Genomic DNA, 18090 nt, shown 5'->3' on the forward strand with positions numbered 1-18090 from the left:
AGGAAGAAGAGAGCCTCCTCACTCACCCTGCGACAGCAGCAAGAGTCTGTGCGACCGCCGCTCCAGAGCTGGCGGACTTCCTGTGCCAGCCATCACGTTGTCTCTGAGGCTCAGCCACTTGCCAGGCTTTTCATTTCCCCTCACACACTTTTCTGAATCCCAGAGGCTGTATCTACTTGTATTCAGAGTCCTTCCCCTGCTCTGCAGCTCTGGGAGGGAGGTGAGGTAGTGTTAGTCCCATTTTACAGAAAAGGAAACTGAGACATTGTACGATGAGCCAGTTGCCACGCAGGGACCATGACTCTGGTTTCTTGCTTCTGAGTTGAGAGCTCTGCTCGGAGGGCTCCGTGACGTGGACGGGGCTCTGCGAGGACTTCCCGGCAGGCCTCGCCACCCTCCCTGTGCGCTCTGCCGCCTTCTCCAGCGAAGATGGTTTGAATCTCAGATTCAAGCTGAGCTTAGCGATGACACTTTTTAAATTCATGGGTCAGGCTAGATAAATGAACAACAAAAACCCTCTTTGGGGAAAAAGAGGAGTGACTTTGAAACAGAAAGATGGAGATAAGGAATATGAACCAGCTCCTGGGAGATTGGGTGGCAGGAAGATCTGGCATTGGTCAGTTTCTTCTCTCATTCATTCAGCAAGTGTTTATTAGCTTCTGTCATGAGTAAGGAAGTGTGCTGGGGCCGTGACGGACACAGCGTGTGGGGCTCAGCTCTCAGCAGTCTCAGTCGAGTAGAGGAGGAAAAGCATAAACAGCAGCACCAGCCAAAGAGCAGTGCAGGCGATGGTTGGGAAATAAGGGGGTGGGAGGCTGAATAGGGAGTTCCCTCTTGGGGCAGGGATGTGAAGTCAATGGCAGCTGAACTGATGACATGTGGCTGCCACTTATCAAGACATTCCTGTGTGTTATACCTACTGACTCATTTAATCCTTACAACAATTCTATGAGCTTTTCACAGATGAGGACATTAAAGGACAGAGAAGGAAAGCAACTTGCCCGATGCTACTCAGCCAGTTAAGTGGCGGAGCCTGGGCTCTTCGCCACTGCCCTGGTGTCTCTCAGCTAGTGGGTGAGCAGAGATGCGGGGGACCAGTGTGAATGGAGCGGGTCTCGGTCTGGGATTAGTGCCACGTGCCCCATTCCCCACGGGCATCCGGGACAGCTTCCTTCACGAGCCGCGCAGGACCCTCTGGAGAAAGGCCGTGCGGGAGGGCTAGGGCTGGGGGTGGGTGCACCCCAGTGATGTCAACACTTCGGTTCTCACTCTGCTGTCATGGCACGTTGTGGGTTCCATGCTGAAAGGTAGCAGCAGACAGCTCTCACCAACTTTTCCAGTTTTTTATGGCACAAACTATGATAAGCTTTCATCTAAAAGGATATTTAAAGCAGTGAAGTGAAGGATTTTTTTTTAACACTAAAGCTATAGTAGTGAGATATGGAAAGTATTATAAATGTCAAAAATTTTTAGTTCTGTAGTTAAGCGACACTCTGAGAAGAGTGTTAAAAAGTGGGACTGAATTCTGAAAAGTGGCCAAAATAATGAAGAGTTGGAATATAATGATTTAGGAGGAGCACTGAGGCTGTTGGAGTAGGGGCAGAAGAAGGCATAAATAATTCCTGGATGTACATGAAGGCTAGAGATGTTCAGGAATTCAATAGTCCGGAAAGTCGAACCATTTTAATTAGTGAATCTGCTTTGAGATGAAAATGCAAATTGCCTGAATGTGGCCAAATTTGGGCTGAAAGCATCTTAGACCTACGTGACTGAAACTGAGATCGAACCCCCTGGAAACCTTCCCTTACAGGGTGGCTCCTGAGCCGCTTGCTGCTTCTAGATGCCCCAGTTACGGGAAGAGCCCAGCTGGGTCTTACCAGCGCCCAGTTCCCTCTTTATTTCCAAACTTTAAGTGGCTTCTTCCATTCTGTTCCCCAACAAAGGCTGGAGGTCCCGGCCACAATGGGCCGGGAGGTCACCACGGAGCCCTCAAGGCCAGAGCACGAGCTGCGGAGTGCTCGGAGTGGCCTGTGGGAACCAGCCCACCCCCGCAGCAGGGCTGTGCGTCAGGGCTCTGCTTGGCACAGGTGGGACAGTCACCCGACACCGGGAGGCCAGGAGAACAGGGGAGCTCCTGGATGTCCCAGTGACTGTCATGGGAGCCAAGTCTTCAGGGGCAGGAGATGCCTTTTCCAGTGTTTCCCTCACCACGTCCTGGGCACGGAGGGTTCCTGAGAAACCTCCGTTCTCGGCACAGTTTCTGCACCAGGTTCCTTCGACAGGCTTTGGGATGAAAGTCTCGTATGGCACGCCCAGTGCTGGAGGTGGTCACCTGCTGAGCAAAATGTGTGCCACCAAACGGGCTACCTCCATGTGTGCTCGGGGCCGTGTCTCCACCCTCCTTCCTTCACACACACACTTAGCAGGGTGACGGGGAGGGCTATGGAGGGTCCCCCTGACCATCTGCTTTCTGGTTTCAGATCCCACTCAGGATGCCTCCAGGATAGGGACTGGCAAGAGCCTTCTGGATGGTCCGCCAAGAGTGCTGCAGCCCTTCCTGACGAACAGAGCCAAGGTGGCCGGGGTGCCCCCGAGCCTGCCCCTGCCGGTGAGGAACACCATGCTGGCTGCTGCCCTCTTCCCGGAGTTCCTGAAGGAACTGGCTGCCCTGGCCCAGGAACACTCCATTCTCTGCTACCAGATCCTGGGGGACTTCGAGGACTCCTATTGTTAGCATATTTTTTTTTTTTTAATAGAGGGACTTTTTTTTTTTTAAGGTTTAGTATCTTGACTGAATGTTAAATGCAAAGCTGCTTACAAAAATTTCTACTTTGATATTTCCTGACAATACTTGATTTTTGGGGGAGGGGGATTTTCTCTACACCTCCTCTCTCTCTAGCCAGGTGTTTCCACCCTGCATTATGTAGAATGTAAGTCTCATAAGCTGGTTGCACCATTGGTGGGTTTTCTTTGCCCAATTTTTCCTCCTCAAATTTTGGGTTGTTCTCCCATCCCTTTGAGTCAACTCATCTTGCAGTGTGGATCAAACCAAGCGAATAGGGGAGTTCAGTGACTTCTGGAAGTACCCCGTGTCAGAAGGTCGGCTCTTCAGTGAAGAGTACGTAAAGAAAGCACATCCGTTCCTGTTGTCTCCTGCATTTTGGCTTCCATTTCGTAAAAGGGAGGAGTAGCAATGGAGCTTCTTTTGTCTCCATCATGTAAGCATGTATCATGTGACCCTTTGCATTTTACACCCAAGACTCCTGTTCTGTCCAATGTGGATTGCCTTACGGTGCGGGCAAGCCTGCTGGTCTCGGCTGTCCACCTGGACAGTCAGGACCGTGGTTGGAGAGACTGTGTAATGCTGGGAAATGTTCTTGTTGCTGGAGAGATTACTTTACTCAGTGGAGCACTACCTAAACACTGAACGTAGCCTTATCTCACTAAGATTTGCACAAAATGAAATGTACCTATGCAAGCTGTTTCTTTGGTTTTTAGGAGCTTGGAAGAAAGCATGCTATCATACTTCCAGGAGACGGGGATCCTTATTCTTAAAGTGTTTTATGAAAACCTGATAAATTTGTGAAGCTGAAGCTGTTTCATATAGTTTTTTTTGTTTTGGGGTTTTTTTTGGTGGTGGTGGTGGGAAGAATATGGAGTGAGGGGAAAGGGTACAGGTAAACTAAATGCAGCCTCTAAAGTCACTGGTAATTATCTTAAATTTTGTTTGCTTTTCCTATCAAGTTGCACTTTGTAGAGAACCAGGTGCTGGACAGCCACGCTGGGAACTGGGATATAAATGCAAACAGGTTGCAGGGAGCCCTGCAAAGCCAAGTGCCTGCTGGTGACAGACTCCACACAGAGCCACCGCCGCCTTCGCCTTCTGAGCGATGGGCTTCAGTAGGAGGCCCCAGGGCGATGCATTAGTGCCTCTCTGCTGCTTTTCGGCCCAGCCGCTCCAGGTACACTCACAGCCACAGTCTCCTGAGCCTCCACCAAAGGGGCAGACACAAAGTAACTGTGCGCTGAAACAGAGACTGTAAACAACTGGTATTTATGGATATTCAATTCTACTCCCCTCTATTGTGGGCAGGTGAGAAGCACCTACAAGGATGAGCCTCCCCGTTCCGAGGGAAGTTCAAAGCTACAGCTCTCTCTGTATGTCTGTGGGTGGCACTGCAGAGCCCCTGGGGATGGGGGGCAAGGGAGAGGGGGGTGGGCAGCCACTGGTCTGGTGGTGTGTCTCTGGAGCACTGGCTTCATTTTAATCAGCCTCCAGTACAGGAGGGGAGTGGGGGACTCAATTACATTGGAGACTGCAGAGCAGAGGCTGTGCCGCACGGTTCGGGGGCCTTGAAGCAGCTTTGTATGGGGCGTGCGCCAGCCCACGGGAGAATGACCCCAGGAGATCTGGCTCAGGCTGGGTGGCTGTTAGGGGCCAACCTCACAGTGTTTCCGAGTCTAAGCAAGAAACCAAAGATGCCAATTTACTGTACATTTCTGAGTCCAAATTTGTCTGCCTTGAGGAGTGGTTCGCCCGGCTGTGCTGCAGCAGTCAGAGCGTAAGCAGCCCTGCAGACTGGCCTGCTCTGGGCTCCCTGGCACCTGCCTGCATTTGTATGATCACCAAGTCTCCGCTGGGAAAGAAGGTGGCGTGAGGGAGGGAGAAGAGAGGGGCAGAAAGATGGAGTTTAACCTGTGAGTTATTACTGTCCTCTCCCTTTGTTTTGCACAAGTTATTTATCTTCCAGTTTGGACTTGCCAGGTATAGGAGATGCTAAAGTTGCATCTGGAAACTGTATTCTTCAAGCTTTTAGGTTTGATTTACACTTCTCTCCATTATCTGGTGATAGTGTCGATTCTTTCTCAGGAGTCCATATCGCTTTGTTACAGAACGCCACAGACCCCTTTGTGGAACGTACCCTTTGGGAAAGGGATTGATCTTGTGCCTCTTAGTATTTTTTTAAAAAATAGGTACTGAATAGACCTTTCAGGCGACAGAGATGACCAGGGTCTGAGGTGAGAGGCAGGAAGATGAACTCCCATGCTGGGGTGCTGGCAGCAAGCTCCCATGGACACCCCTCTATCTGCAACTGGACACTGGTCTGCTGCAGCCCTCCCCCAGGGCACTGTGTCCAGGGCTTTTCAACATGAATTCAGAAAATTGCCCTGGAAGCACATAATAGAAAACCAGAAAACCAACTTGGCTGAGGGGAGCAGCCAGGCGGGTTAGGTGAGGATGGTTCAGGGAATGGTGTGGACGAGCCAGGGGGAAAGTGGCAGGACTCTGAGGCTATAAACAGGAGCGATGCAAGTCCTGGGGGGTTTGAGGAGCGAACACTGTCTAGGTAGGTAGGAAGGTACTGTACAGCAGGTGTGTGACGAGGGGCACTCCTGGGTGGGAGAAAATCCTGGTAATGGAGTAGAATACTCGTCATACAGTAGGTACAGCCCTTAGAAATATCTTTTCTGTAATGAGTTTGGGGAAAAATATTTAAGGATACCTGGCATGCTTTAAGATGTGGCCCAAGAGTGGAGACACCCCTCTGCGGGGTGGGGCCTGCAGGTCAAACGCTGTGCTGCTTATGGTAGACAGCGGGCGGAGCCTTTGGCATGGGCCCCCGAGGTTGGCGTCTCCGTGTCTAGCCTGATGGGCCTGGGCAGTGAAGGCGAGTCAAGGGTTCCTGGAATGTCACATTAACCTCAACTCATAATTCAGGGTCTGAGATTAAGTTCAGGTGCTGTGAATTTTGTGGTATAACGTATATGAGAGCACTGGCATATTTAAAATTGATTTTTGGAAATGGTCTTAGGTCTTTAAACAAAGAATTTCAGGTTTAGTCTGAAATATAATTTCAGGAGGATAAATTTCAATTTCTTGGCCATAACGTGGGGATGCCAGAGGTGCCGATCAGAGGTGGGCTTTTCTTTTCAGTGGATGCTTCCTCTTCCTGGCATTTAGAAGAATTACGCAATTGTCCCTATTTTTCTTAGTATTCCAGGGGTGGGCAAATGTGGGTTTACAGTTGTAATACCAATGAATAGTAATACTACAAGGAAAAAAAACCTGTTTTATGCACTGACAACTGTAAACTTACTTCTGCCTGCTCCTGTATTTTAGAAACTACTTTGATGTTCTGGGCTGGGAATTCATGTCTCTGTCACCTGTAGGTAGGATGCATTCGGTTCTTTCACTGGGCCTCAAATGCACCTCTTCCTTAGCAAGTGGCTTTCGTTTCGGTCAGGTATAGCTGGCCGGGGAGCCCCCCATTAGCAGCAGACTCTGGAAATGGTTCGGGAATGTCTGGTTGCCTGTCAGATCTGGGCGCCCATGGTGCTCAGGTTGAAATTTGTGCTGGGCGCCTCTGCATTGGCTCGGTAGCAGTGGGAGTGTGGGAGGGTTTCCAGCTCAGTGTGGAGGTTAGGGGTCGCATCCCAAGTCTGCTCAGGTGTGTCCAGGTCACCTTCACGAGGGAAGTGCTGCCCCAGCAGGGGTGGGACATGTCACAGGGATGACGTTAAATATCCACAGCATCCTCTCCAGTTCTCATTGAAGGGCAGTTTGACTTAATTATTAATTACCAGCCAGCCCTTATTTACTGAAATGACCGCCATGCTTGCTACTTTTATGAAACAGGTTAGTGTAGGACAGCCATTACTGTACATGCCCCTTCAAGCTATGGGCCCAGGCCAGGGCGATCTGTGGCTGGCGGCCAAGCCCAGCCAGCTCTGCAGGGTTAGCCCTTCCTGGGAACAGGGGTCCTCTGGCAGCTGAGGCCACAGCAGCTTGGAGTCATTAAGAAGATGCTCGCAGGCCCCTACGCGCTTCAGCCATCAGTCTATAAATCACACAACACTAATTCTCCATCAAATAACAGCTTGAAACGGAACACTGTCCAGTCGGCTTATGCTCCATTCTTAAATCACATTGAGGAAATACTGAAAGAAAATGGAGTGGATGCCTTCTTTCTGTTTGAATGACCATCATAGACCTAATGCTTTTTTAAGGAAGAGCTCTTGGAAGATGAAGAGTTGTTCTCAGGATAATTTTCCCTCAGTAAATCCTCTCTCTGTCCAAGCATTTATTAGGCCATTACTTGTTTTGAGGACAGATTACCCAGGCAGCTCATTAAGTGGCTAAACGGGGCTTTATGAAGGATTTCCGGTGAGGTTCTGCAGGGGAAATGCAGGGGCAGGGTGGGGAGGAAGCCCTCAGCTCTTTGGCCGCTGCACCTGAGAGCCCTAAGACGAATGATGATTTTAGGTGGCACCGACCCTTCCTGCCCCCTTTGGTGGTTGTGCATCTCGTTCCTGTTCACATGTGAGTGAATTCACCGTCACCCAAGTGTGGCAAGGCCGCAGCAGGTTCTGCCAGCGAGAGTTCGGTACGTATCTCAGGCACCTTTTGGGGAAGCTTAGATTTACCTTGTCATTTCAGACCTGACAAGAGTGATGGAAGCTCTCAGGCCACATTGTAAATTCCGTGGTGCTAAGGCTGCAGAAGTCTGTGTTTCTTAGTACATCCGCTGACTTTTAATTGGGACAGGTCTACAGAAGGCCCTCGTATAACGAGGCTCCTTTCTGCCCTGGAGACATTTTGAGAGGGAATTTGGTGCGGACGATCTTACTTGATTGATTTTTGCTAAGTTGTTTGACTAAGGGAGGCAGCCAGTGGTGATTTCAGTGGGATGCCTGCCTTCTCACAATCTGGGGTCAGCGCTCTCCTCAGACAACCCACGAATGCGTGGGTCTGAGGCTGCTGAGGCAGCGCGGCAGCCCCCTTCACACACAGCACAGCCTTTCAGATGGAGCTAGTGCTTTTCCCCAGTCACTGGAGAATCCGAGAAATGACACAGCTGACTGCAGCAGAAATGAAACCTAGAATATAAACTGTGGGCTACGGCCACAAGCTAGACGTTCAGTTGCCCGGCTCACTCAAAGCTCTAGGAGGATGTGTGCATCCGGTCTCACAGCTTCCAGATTAGTGCTGATCACAGAAAAGCAGCGCAGAATGTGGGGCTCAGCTGAAACACCCTTGACTTGGTATAAATAATGATCAAAGTTCCTTTTCCTGGGCCGCCTTCACCTTGAAAGACGGAAGTTTGCCTTCACACATAAGCCAGGATGTAGTCAAGAAGCTCCTTTTTAGACCGAGATACCCAGAATTTACAAGCCCAGTAAGTCAGCAACACCAGCCTCTCGTGCAAAGGGGCCCCACGAGAGGCTGTCCATTTAGTGTTATAAATCTAATGACCTTTTCCCAAGTACTTCTTCTGTGCCAGGTGGCATGCTGAGTCCCAAGGCCGACATTCCCCCCTCCCACCATAACCAGCCAGCCCACCAAGCACTCCCCTCAAGCAACAGAACACACGGTTTGGACCTGACCAGGCAGAGCTGGTTCAGCCTGGCCTGGGGGACAGCCAGTTTCCTAGCACATTCCCCGCCCAGCTTACAGGTGTGTGGGTTCCAATGACAGATGGCAATGGCCTCACCTATGTTGCCAACTCATACATTTTAATGAGATTTGCCCCTGAATAGCAAACAAAGAACCAGACCAAATTCACACTCATGCAAAAAGGTAAAATTGTATTTCACAGAGGCCCGTTCATGAGCAGAGCCATACTTGAATTCCTTAGGGCGTAATGTGAACATATCTTCTGAGTATCTCGTCAGGTTCCAAGTAAGATAGCTGAGCTGTGATTTCATTTTTTTCTTATAAGCAGTTATAACTACGTAACAGTTCGATTTTCAGGATTTCAAGACCACAGGCAACCGTGGGAGCTGGGTAACAATCAGCATGGTAAACACCAAGTGACTTAAGAGCGGTGTGCTTCTCTGGGAACGGGCAGTCCGTACCACCATTTACACCCGACACAGCAGTTTTGGCGAGCCCTCTTCCCCTGGCTGCCCTTCACCCCGTTTCGGCAGGGTTTAAAACGGCCTGGAAAGCTCCTCCAGTGCTTTCTGCACAGTCTGATGAATCAGCAGCCAGGCCAGCAAAACAGTGATCCCACCAAGGCCGACTCACACTGCCTTTGCCCGTCTGGAATTCAGAGACGTGTGGGGTGAGGAGAGAGAAGGGACTCTGCCTCCCTCTCGAAAAGAGGTGTAATGGAAAGATGTGACTTCAGGCCCAGCAGTTGTCGGAATTGTGACAGAGTGTGCGAGGGGCACATGGCTTCCCGGCTGAGGTAACATATTCCCTCCTGATTCTACATCAGGAAGGGGGCGGACACTCCGTCATTACTCCAGCTGGGGTCCCCAGCAAGCGGCTGTGACCATTACCTGCTAGACGGTGACGGGCGGAGGTCGGCTGCTCCAGCTGCCATGGGAGGGAGCGCTGCTCCTGATGGAAGTACGTCCACTCTTCCTAGTGGGCTGAAGAAGTCAGTGACGATCAGGGCTTCCAAACATTTTGTTCTCCTATCCATGTCAGAATTTGACCCGTGCTTTTTAAAAAACACCATTTGCGAAATGGCCTTTAAGCACTGCGGGGCAGAGGTAACAAAGCATCGCGGGAACAAGGGGGCATCCCAGTGTGGTAGGAAGAACAGTATAGTCAGCAGCAGGCAGCGCAGGCAGCCTGGCCAGCATGGAGACACCGTTAACCGCGCCACAGTTACTGTTAAAGGTCAGGATTTTGGTATACTAGTTTATAATTGTATTCTTTCCAGGCAAAACAAATCCACTTAACGTTACAGCTTCTTTTTCTTTTTCTCTCTTTTTGGCCTGAGGGTGGGGTGGGGGAGACTGCCAGCTGCACAACCTTTGAAGTGTAAGTTAATTTTTTATGTGATATTTCAGTATATATTTTATTGATTAAATTTATTTGAAAATGTCTGTGGTCTATTTTACCAAAAAATTCTTTATTCTCAGAGCACTGCCTTCTGGGGTCCCTAGGGAGTTGAACGGGCAACATCACCTGTATTTAGGGGATGGGTGAACAGTACTAATACCTAATACAAGACTAATATCCTCCTTCCCTGCCCTCAGGAGACCTCGCTGAACAAACATTATGCTTATGCTGCCAGTGGGTTTATTCTGTTGTCTTCCTCTCCATCATCCTATTTTTAGGTCTAAAAATATTGCGGAATGAATTCTTCTTAGACAGGTAAGAGCATTTGAAACAGTGCGTTTCCTTTAGATCAGAATTATTAGGCACCAGAACGTGCTATTTCCTAACCCCAGCTGCAGCTAAGATGGAGCTGTTTTGACGCCGATGACGCAGATGGGGCGAGGTGGCTGCTGTGTGGAGGCAGCTCCCAAGGCACAGGTCAGGCGTGGCCCCTGCTCTGGCTGTCCAGGGATGGGAGATGCCGGCCTGCCAAACTCATGGACGTCGGGTTTCGAGGCTCTGTCCTGTGTCACGGCTGCACTGTCTCCCTCAGGCAGAGGGACCCGGGCTATCTCACGACGACAGTTTCTTCTCCAGCAGCTCTCTGATCACAGTCGGCTCTGCTCGGTTGAGAGTCGCTTTTCGGACCAGCCCAATCAGTTTATTGATAGCTCTGGGGTTTCCCTTCTTCAGGTCCATTACCTTACAGACAGAAATTGGGTTAGAGGAGAAAAAGAGAGACTCGTAACTAAACATCCTCAATTAAGGTTTGCACTTACTGAAATTTAAAGTGTTTCTTCTTTTCTTTTAGTGTTAGATACACGATGATAAAAGGAAAAGGGGGGAGGTGAACTGGGGCGGTTTCCAGGCTCCCATCAGAGAGACTGCTCCCCCGCCTTCCCACGGGAGCGGACCAGAGGACTGTGTGCCCACAGGACTACCGGTCTAGACTCACCAGCAAGGAGCCTCTCACAGCCTCCAGTGGAGGTCAGCGGGCCCTGAAATGCATGGATTTCCTTCTCCTCTGAAGGATGAACCCCCTGGTTATCAGAAAACAAGTCCACAGAATGGCACCTCTCCCAGAGGGCTTGGATGGGGAGAGACGTGCACTGTGGGGGCAGGACGGGACAACAGAAGCAGGCACCGAATGGCACCACTGTGCAGCACCTCGATCAGCAATAACTCCTGCGAGTATCTGCACTCGGCGCCGTAGAAGTGTGTCTTAATCAGTCACTGTGGCCGAGGCAGGACAGACTGCCAAGACCCAGTGCAGGCTCACTTTCCTTATCAAGGGCTCCTTCCAGATCTGTTAGTGTCCCTGGCAAGCTGACGGGTTGGGGAGCATGGTTCTGAAAGAGGTGCAGTAATTTCCCCCACCACTGAAATATCTCTGGACAGTATGATTAGACTCCGGGAGGGAGGAATGCTGCTCAGGGCAGCTTTTCTATTTTGTTCCACGCTCAGAACACAGAATGACTTGGTTTTCAGCTGTGTTCCTGTTAAGGCTTTTCTCCATAATTTACAGATAATTTTCCTTTCTGCTTTTCTTCCCACCTCTTAAAGGTATGAAGCTGAGGTGTCTCCCTGCCTGTCCTCCTGGGCTGCAATCATGCCTGCTCGCTTTTACTGAGAGGGCCCCTCATAGAGCAGAGCCAGCCACCGCCCACTCAGGACATCAACCCTGAGAGGGGCAGCAGCCCGGGAACTCGGCTCCAGACCCTTCAAGCTGAAACTCCACGAGATTAAGCTTCAGGGTTGGACTTTCCTTTTCCTTGGGGAAAGCTCTATTTTTGTAATATTCACCTAATTTCATCTGTTGACCTTAGGTAAAAACTGACAAAAATAGGGAATTATTGCTGAAACTGGGTCAGCCATTATTAGGCAGCACCTCTGGGCTGCGACAGGGAGCTAAGGACAGATTCTTGGCCATGTCCTCAGGTTGACCCCCTGCTGATCAGCAGGTGGCCCTCGCCCCGGCTGCATGTGGCCCTCTGCACCCCGCGGTGGGAATTACCACTTGGGGATATTCCTCCAGCGTGGCCTGGCAGAGCTGTTCCAGGGCCTCTTGGTCTTGCATCAGTTCAAGCTTCTTTTCGGAAATGATCTGCGCTGGCGTCTTCCCTTCACTCCCCCACAGTTCCTTAAACACCTATGGGCCAGAGGCAGGAGAGAGGGGCAGAGAGAGGAGTCAGTGGGCAGATTCCATGAATCCCAGCTGCGTGGGCTTGACCCACAGGGGCCTGTCTCTCCTGAAGCATCTGGGGGTGAAGCCACTCTGCAGGGCATGTAGACACACCCGGAGTCTCCCCAAGCTGAACTGCTCCCCCAGAACTGAGCAGGAGGCCTCACCGCAGACTGGGCCTTCCTGCCGGCCGACTCCCACCACGCAGCAGGGAGGGGCAAGGGGAGGTGTGAGGTGATCTCTCACAGGGCTCCTGCTGGCAGGAGTCAGAGGGCGGGGCCCAGCTCTGTGTCCTGTCCGCTGAATTAAGTGACTGAAGTGACATTCTGGTGAGGGACGGTCCCATAGACTGTAGGAGGTAACCAGGCACCAGACAAGGTCCAGAAAACCCAGCCTGCTGGGAAACCTGAGTTCAGAGGAGCAAGAAAGTGTCCCCATAATGTAGATACGGAATAGAAAATAACTGAAAACATGAATCAGAATCCAGACACCTGGCCATCACCTTCATCCCCCACAGGTGGAGCTGGCCCCAATTCTGGCTAGGATGACCAACAGTTCATTGTGTACTTTTTCTACTTAAAAAATGCTGACAATAATAACAATACCAAACTTATGAAAGTTGGGGAAAGAAAATATTTTTAAAGAAGGCAATCCCTAGGGCAGTTTTCCTCCTTCCTCTTACCTAGAGGAAGCTGGAATGGGGTGGTGTCCCCTTCGTCTGCCGTGGTGCCTCCTGCTGCTCGGCCTGTGGCTGTCTCTGAGTGCTGAACACCCCGAGACCATTCCGGCCAAGGACCAGCCATCCATCCCTCCCAGAAAAATAGCTGGTCCATGACTAACGCACAGGACTTCTGGTCAAATGGCAGAGTGGGGGAAAGCTGTGCTCGCCTCCTCCCACATCAACATGAAGACAAATTATAGAACGACTATCACTGAGAACCACATGAAGAACCAGCTGAAGGGAAGTCCTGCGAAGAGGAAGCCATGCTGAGAATGGTAGGAGGGGCGGAGACACAGAATAAACAGGTCCCATATCCATGATGTGGAGATTAAGAGTCAGGAGGAGTATCTCAAATGTGGGGTCCCTCCTGTGGAACCGGGGTTCCCCTGCCCAGGGCACCAGTACCAGGAGGAGGCATCCCCATAACATCTGGCTGTGAGAAACCAGCAGGGACTGCCCCGGAGTGAGACGGAGAGCTGCTGGAGACCAAGGCGGTCCTCGAGGGGCCCCGTGCATGGACCTGCTAGCTCATGACTCACTCACTCTGGGCTCCAGCATGGCAGTAGCAGCTCAAAAAGCACCAGGGACTTACGATGAGGAACTACATGGGCTGGCTCCAGAGCTGGAGGCACGGGGTGGCGGCAGCTCTCTCCAGAGGCAGGAGGGCTGGCAGAAGCCATTGCTCCTTTGTGGAGCTCTCCTCCTTCACAGCCAGCCTGCTGAGGCGGCCCCAAACCTGAGCTCTCCACCAACCACCAATGTGGCCCCAAGCCTGGTGTGAGCTGCGGCCAGTCTTGACTTGGAAAGTTGCCCTAACTAAGTAGCCACAAGCCTGACATATGTGGTGGCTGGCCTCAGCCCCCATGTGGCGCCCACCCAAGGGTCTGAAGCCCAGCACAAGTGACAACCAGCTACAGATCACTCTGGAGTCCCAAGCCCAGCAGAAGCAGTGGCTGACCCTGGCCTGCAGCAGAGCCCCTCCCAAGAGGCTCCAGAACCAACATACTCAGTGGTCAGCTTCAGACAACACCAGAGTGCCACCCAGCCAGCTCCACCAAGGATACACCTGAAGGGCAGGCTCCAGAGCCCTGCTAAAGCAACTTCTGCTCCATGGGGTCAACCCCTGCACAACAGCCCTCAAACAGCCAAAGCAATCCCGAGAAAGAACAACATTGGGGGTGTCCCGCTACCTGACTTTGGGCTGTACTACAGGGCTATGGTGGTCAAGGCAGTGTGGTATGGTGGCAGGGGACAGATGGGTAGACTGACAGAGCACAGCGGAGTCCAGAGGTAAGCCCACACCTATATGGTTGATTGATCTGTGACAGGGGAGGCAGGGGAGGCAGTGGGGTGAAGACAGTGTCTGAAGTGGATGGTGCTGAGAAAGCTGGACAGACAGACCCCGGGGAGTGAGGCTGGACTGCTTTCTTACTGTGTATACAAGAATAAACTCAGAATGGATCGGGGACTTGGGTGTAGGACCTGAGACCATGGTGCTCCTAGAGGAAAACATAGGCAGTAAATTCTTTGACATTACTCTTAGCAATATTTTTTTTTAGATATGTGTCCTCAGGCTAGGGAAACAAAAGAAAAAATAAACAATTTTTTTTCCCACTAAAAAGATTTTGCACAGAGGGAAACCATCAACGGAACAAGGGGACAACCTACTAAAAGAGAAAAGACATCCGCCAATGATACATCTGAAGAGGAGTTAATATGTGAGATACATGAGGAACTCGCACAACTTGAAACCCAAAGAACACACACTTCGGTGAAGAGTGCCCCGAATGGGCGTGGAGACGCCAATGCGCAAAATGGGACGTGCAGGTCTGCAGTCGCCAAGGAAAGGCGGGGCAGAGCCACGCTGAGATCGCCTGGCACCTGCCCACACGGCTCTCATCGGTAAGTCAACAAACAACTGCTGGCAGGATGTGGACAGTGGGACGCCACCCGCACTGTGGGTGCGATTGTACACTGGTGCGGCCACTGTGGAGGGCAGCGTGGAATTCCCTCAAAACACTGGAAATGGGACTGCCATGTGACCCAGTGGGTCCACTTCTGGGTGTTTATCCAGAGAGGTCCAAAACACTACTTTGAAAGGATGTGTGTGCCCCAATGTTCACCGCAGCACTGTTTACAACAGTCGGGGGGTGGTGTAGGGGCAACCTAGGTGACCACAAGTGGTCAGCTAGCTAAGGAAGGCGAGGTGTGCGCACACAATGGACTATACTCAGCGAAAACAAGAAGGAAACTTGCCACTTGCGACAATACGGGTGAACCTAGAGGATGTTATGCTAAGTGAGGTATAAGTCAGGCAAGATAAAACCATATGACTTCCTTATGTGGAATCAAAAAAACCAAATCAATGAATAAACTCACAGGGACAGAGAACAAGTTGATGGGTTCCAGATTTGGGGTGAGTGGGGCGATGGGTGAAAAAGGGGACGGGATTAAGAAGTACAAGCTAGCAGCTATGAAAACAGTCACGGGGATGTAAAGTACAGCAGGGGAATGCAGACAATAATATTGTAGTAACTACGTTTGGAGTCGGATGGGTACTGGAGACTTACTGGGACGATCACTTTGCAAGATTCCAAATGTATACTCACTGTGTCATACACCTGACACTAATATACTTAATGTCAACTATAATGGGGGGAAAAAACCCCACATACAAGAAAGCAAATGAAGGGGAAGGTGCTTGGAGTCTCAGCAGGGCTCAAAGTTTTCCCCAATCTGGACAGAAACAAATTACAAATGTTTATCATGGCTACAATGGGCAGTGTGCCTCTGGCCTAGCTGTCAGAAGACCCACGGTGACTGTGGCCGAGAGGTGTCTTTGGTGGGTCCTTCTACACTCTCTCTGGCCACCCTCCAACAGCCTTGACTGCTTAGGGAAAACCTGTCCCTCCTCTTAGCAAAATATGGAACATACATGCCTCCAACTCAATTTTTCAAATTGCCTCCAACTCGATTTTTCAATTTTTCAGTTTAATAATGAGTAAGGTCTTAAGAGAGGGGCCCAAAGGTGGGTAAGAGCTTCCTCTGCCCACAACAAACTCACTAATGGAGTGTGCGCAGCACAGGAAGGGGGGACAGATTCTTCTGTAATGAGGACCATTCTCAGGGGGCTGCCACAGCAAGTCTGACAAGCTTCTCTGTCCCTTCCCTGATGTATTTTTCTTGAATTAAGATTTAATATCTTAAAATGTTTCTAATTATAAAAGTTAATACAAGATCACTATAGAAAATAAAGAAACATAAAAAGGATAAAAAATCACCTGTATTCCCATACCCTCAAGATAACCAGTGTTAATATTGTGGAGCTTCCTTCCCATTTTCTGTTTTGTAACATGGTTGCGATTGTAAGGTATGTACAATTTGTGACTTTTGTTTTACTTATTACAAAAGTGCTTTTTTATATTAATAAAAAACTAATACCATCAAATATATTTTCATAATTAAGTTATCCCCTAGTGGTAGGTATTTAGACTTTGACCAGTGTTCACTTTGTTCATCTCTATAGTCTCCTAATAAAGTCCCTAGTTTAAAATGTCCAACATTTAGGAAGAGAGTGGAGACCTCAAGAGACTCCAGGTCTCTGGCTCGAAGCGACAACCACCTGTAAGGAGTTGCTCATAAAGACTCTGTGCGGCAGCTCTTTACAGGAGGAGGAGACGGCAGCTCGGCAGACGTGGCCTTGCAGCAGCTCGCCTGCTGGCCTCAGGGGCCACTCCCAGGCCTACGGCACTCCTGCCTTCCTGCTACAGCAAGTGCAGCTGACAGCACCGGGCAGACCTGAGCAGGCTGCCCAGGGCGCCTGCCTCGCCTGGCACTCATGTGGCAGGGACCCTACAGGCTCACATGCTGGTTGGAGCTGCCCCAGGCAGCTTGGGGGTCATGGCCAAACCACACACACCATGCAGAAGGAAAAGCAGGACAAGGCCAGAACGGATGCTTTTAAATGCAGGGAGACTGGCTGCTCCTGAGAAAGATGGGGGTACAAAGGAGGGACACCGGAGAAATACATTTCGGTGGCCTCCTGGAACAAATGGGAACCTGGTGGCTGGACTGTTCTCTACTCTTGGAGTTAGAACACATCAGCTTATTAACTTCCCAGATTAGTCCAGTGGCTATTACCAGCTCTAGCCCCCTGGGCCCACACAGCAGACTCTGCTGGTCCAGTCCTCTGCTCACTGCTACTGAACACAGACTGCACTCCAAGGGGGGACCCAGCAGGGTGGGAGCCACTGAAGGGGCCGCGGCCTCCAGGCCCGACTCCGCAGCAGCCCTAAGGGCTTCCGTGGTTGCCAGCCTCCTGCTGCAGCGTAAATCCTCTCTGTCTGTGTTTAACCACTGCCCTGGGAAGTACCATCAAAGTACAATTGTTTCTGGCCAAGCATGCAGCTCCCAGGCCCTGCTTCTGCCCACCCAAGACAAGTGTACGTACAGAAGGAATTCCCAGTGCAGTGCTGGTCATATGTGTTAACAAATGCCACCGAAAGTACAGGATAATGCAAACTGGGAACCCCTAATCACACCCTGACCGTGGAGGCAGCTCTGAAATGGGATGGGGTGGGGGGCACAGAAACTCAGCCCTCAGTTCCCAGGGGCCAGAATTCATACATACTCTTACCTACTACGCAAGTATTTCTCTAACTAAAGCCATTTTTAAATATCTGGAAGGAAGGATGGAAGGAAAGCAGGCAGGCCCCTCCTATATCCGTATCCTGGGCACTTCCAGGGTCAGAGTGTGGAGGAAGGACCTGTTCAAGGGAGACCGACCGCAGGGAGGGAGCTGTGACGGCTGCAGTGAGGGGTGTCCCCTCTGGGCAAAGGCAAGTACTTGAAAGGCCTTCCTCCTAGAAAGCAACAAACATCGACCAAGACACGAGAGAGGCAGGGCAAAGTAAAGTGTGCAAAGAACTGAAGCACCACAAGGGAGTGAAAGACATAAAACCATTTGTGTGCATGACATACAATACTGTCTACAAAGGGTTTTGCTAGTTTTTGTTTAAAGCATACCTCAAAGTAGACAGGAGGAAGTGACAAAATGAAAGATAAAAAACCTACGGTAATTTCAATAGATGCATTAAACACACTTGGCAAGGTACGGCATCCACTTACGATGAGCACTCTCAACACGGGTTTAGAAGGAAAGCACCTCGACAACGGCGGCCGCAGACTAACCAGCAGCTAACGCACTCAAAGGTCAAAGACACAAGGTGTTTCTCTAGGATCAGGCACAAGAGAAGGCTGCCCACTCTCGCTACTTCTGTCCACGTAATACTGTAAGTCCTGGCCACAGCAACTACACAAGGAAAAATATAAATAAAAGCATCCACATTGGGA

The 18090-nt window shown here is 50.6% G+C and overlaps 2 protein-coding genes across 9 annotated transcripts in view; one reads left to right on the plus strand and one right to left on the minus strand.

Moving 5' to 3' along the window:
* FHIP1A (FHF complex subunit HOOK interacting protein 1A) overlaps nucleotides 1–3593 on the plus strand; it is a 187839-nt gene extending 184246 nt beyond the window's left edge. For all 8 annotated transcript variants that reach the window (XM_045202366.3, XM_024568967.3, XM_024568968.3 and 5 more), the window contains one exon: nucleotides 2481–3593. In XM_045202366.3, coding sequence (XP_045058301.2) covers nucleotides 2481–2734 — 254 coding nt within the window. In that variant the 3' untranslated portion in view covers nucleotides 2735–3593. The remainder of the gene's footprint in view (nucleotides 1–2480) is intronic.
* A 4973-nt stretch (nucleotides 3594–8566) lies between these two features.
* Nucleotides 8567–18090, minus strand: part of GATB (glutamyl-tRNA amidotransferase subunit B) — a 72846-nt gene continuing 63322 nt past the window's right edge. The window contains exons 12-13 of the mRNA XM_024568614.2: nucleotides 11850–11984; nucleotides 8567–10537 (exon numbers count right to left, since the gene is read on the minus strand). Coding sequence (XP_024424382.2) covers nucleotides 10409–10537; nucleotides 11850–11984 — 264 coding nt within the window. The 3' untranslated portion in view covers nucleotides 8567–10408. The remainder of the gene's footprint in view (nucleotides 10538–11849; nucleotides 11985–18090) is intronic.

The sequence above is a fragment of the Desmodus rotundus genome, chromosome 9, assembly GCF_022682495.2.
Source record: "Desmodus rotundus isolate HL8 chromosome 9, HLdesRot8A.1, whole genome shotgun sequence".
In the NCBI taxonomy this organism is placed as follows: Eukaryota; Metazoa; Chordata; class Mammalia; order Chiroptera; family Phyllostomidae; genus Desmodus; species Desmodus rotundus.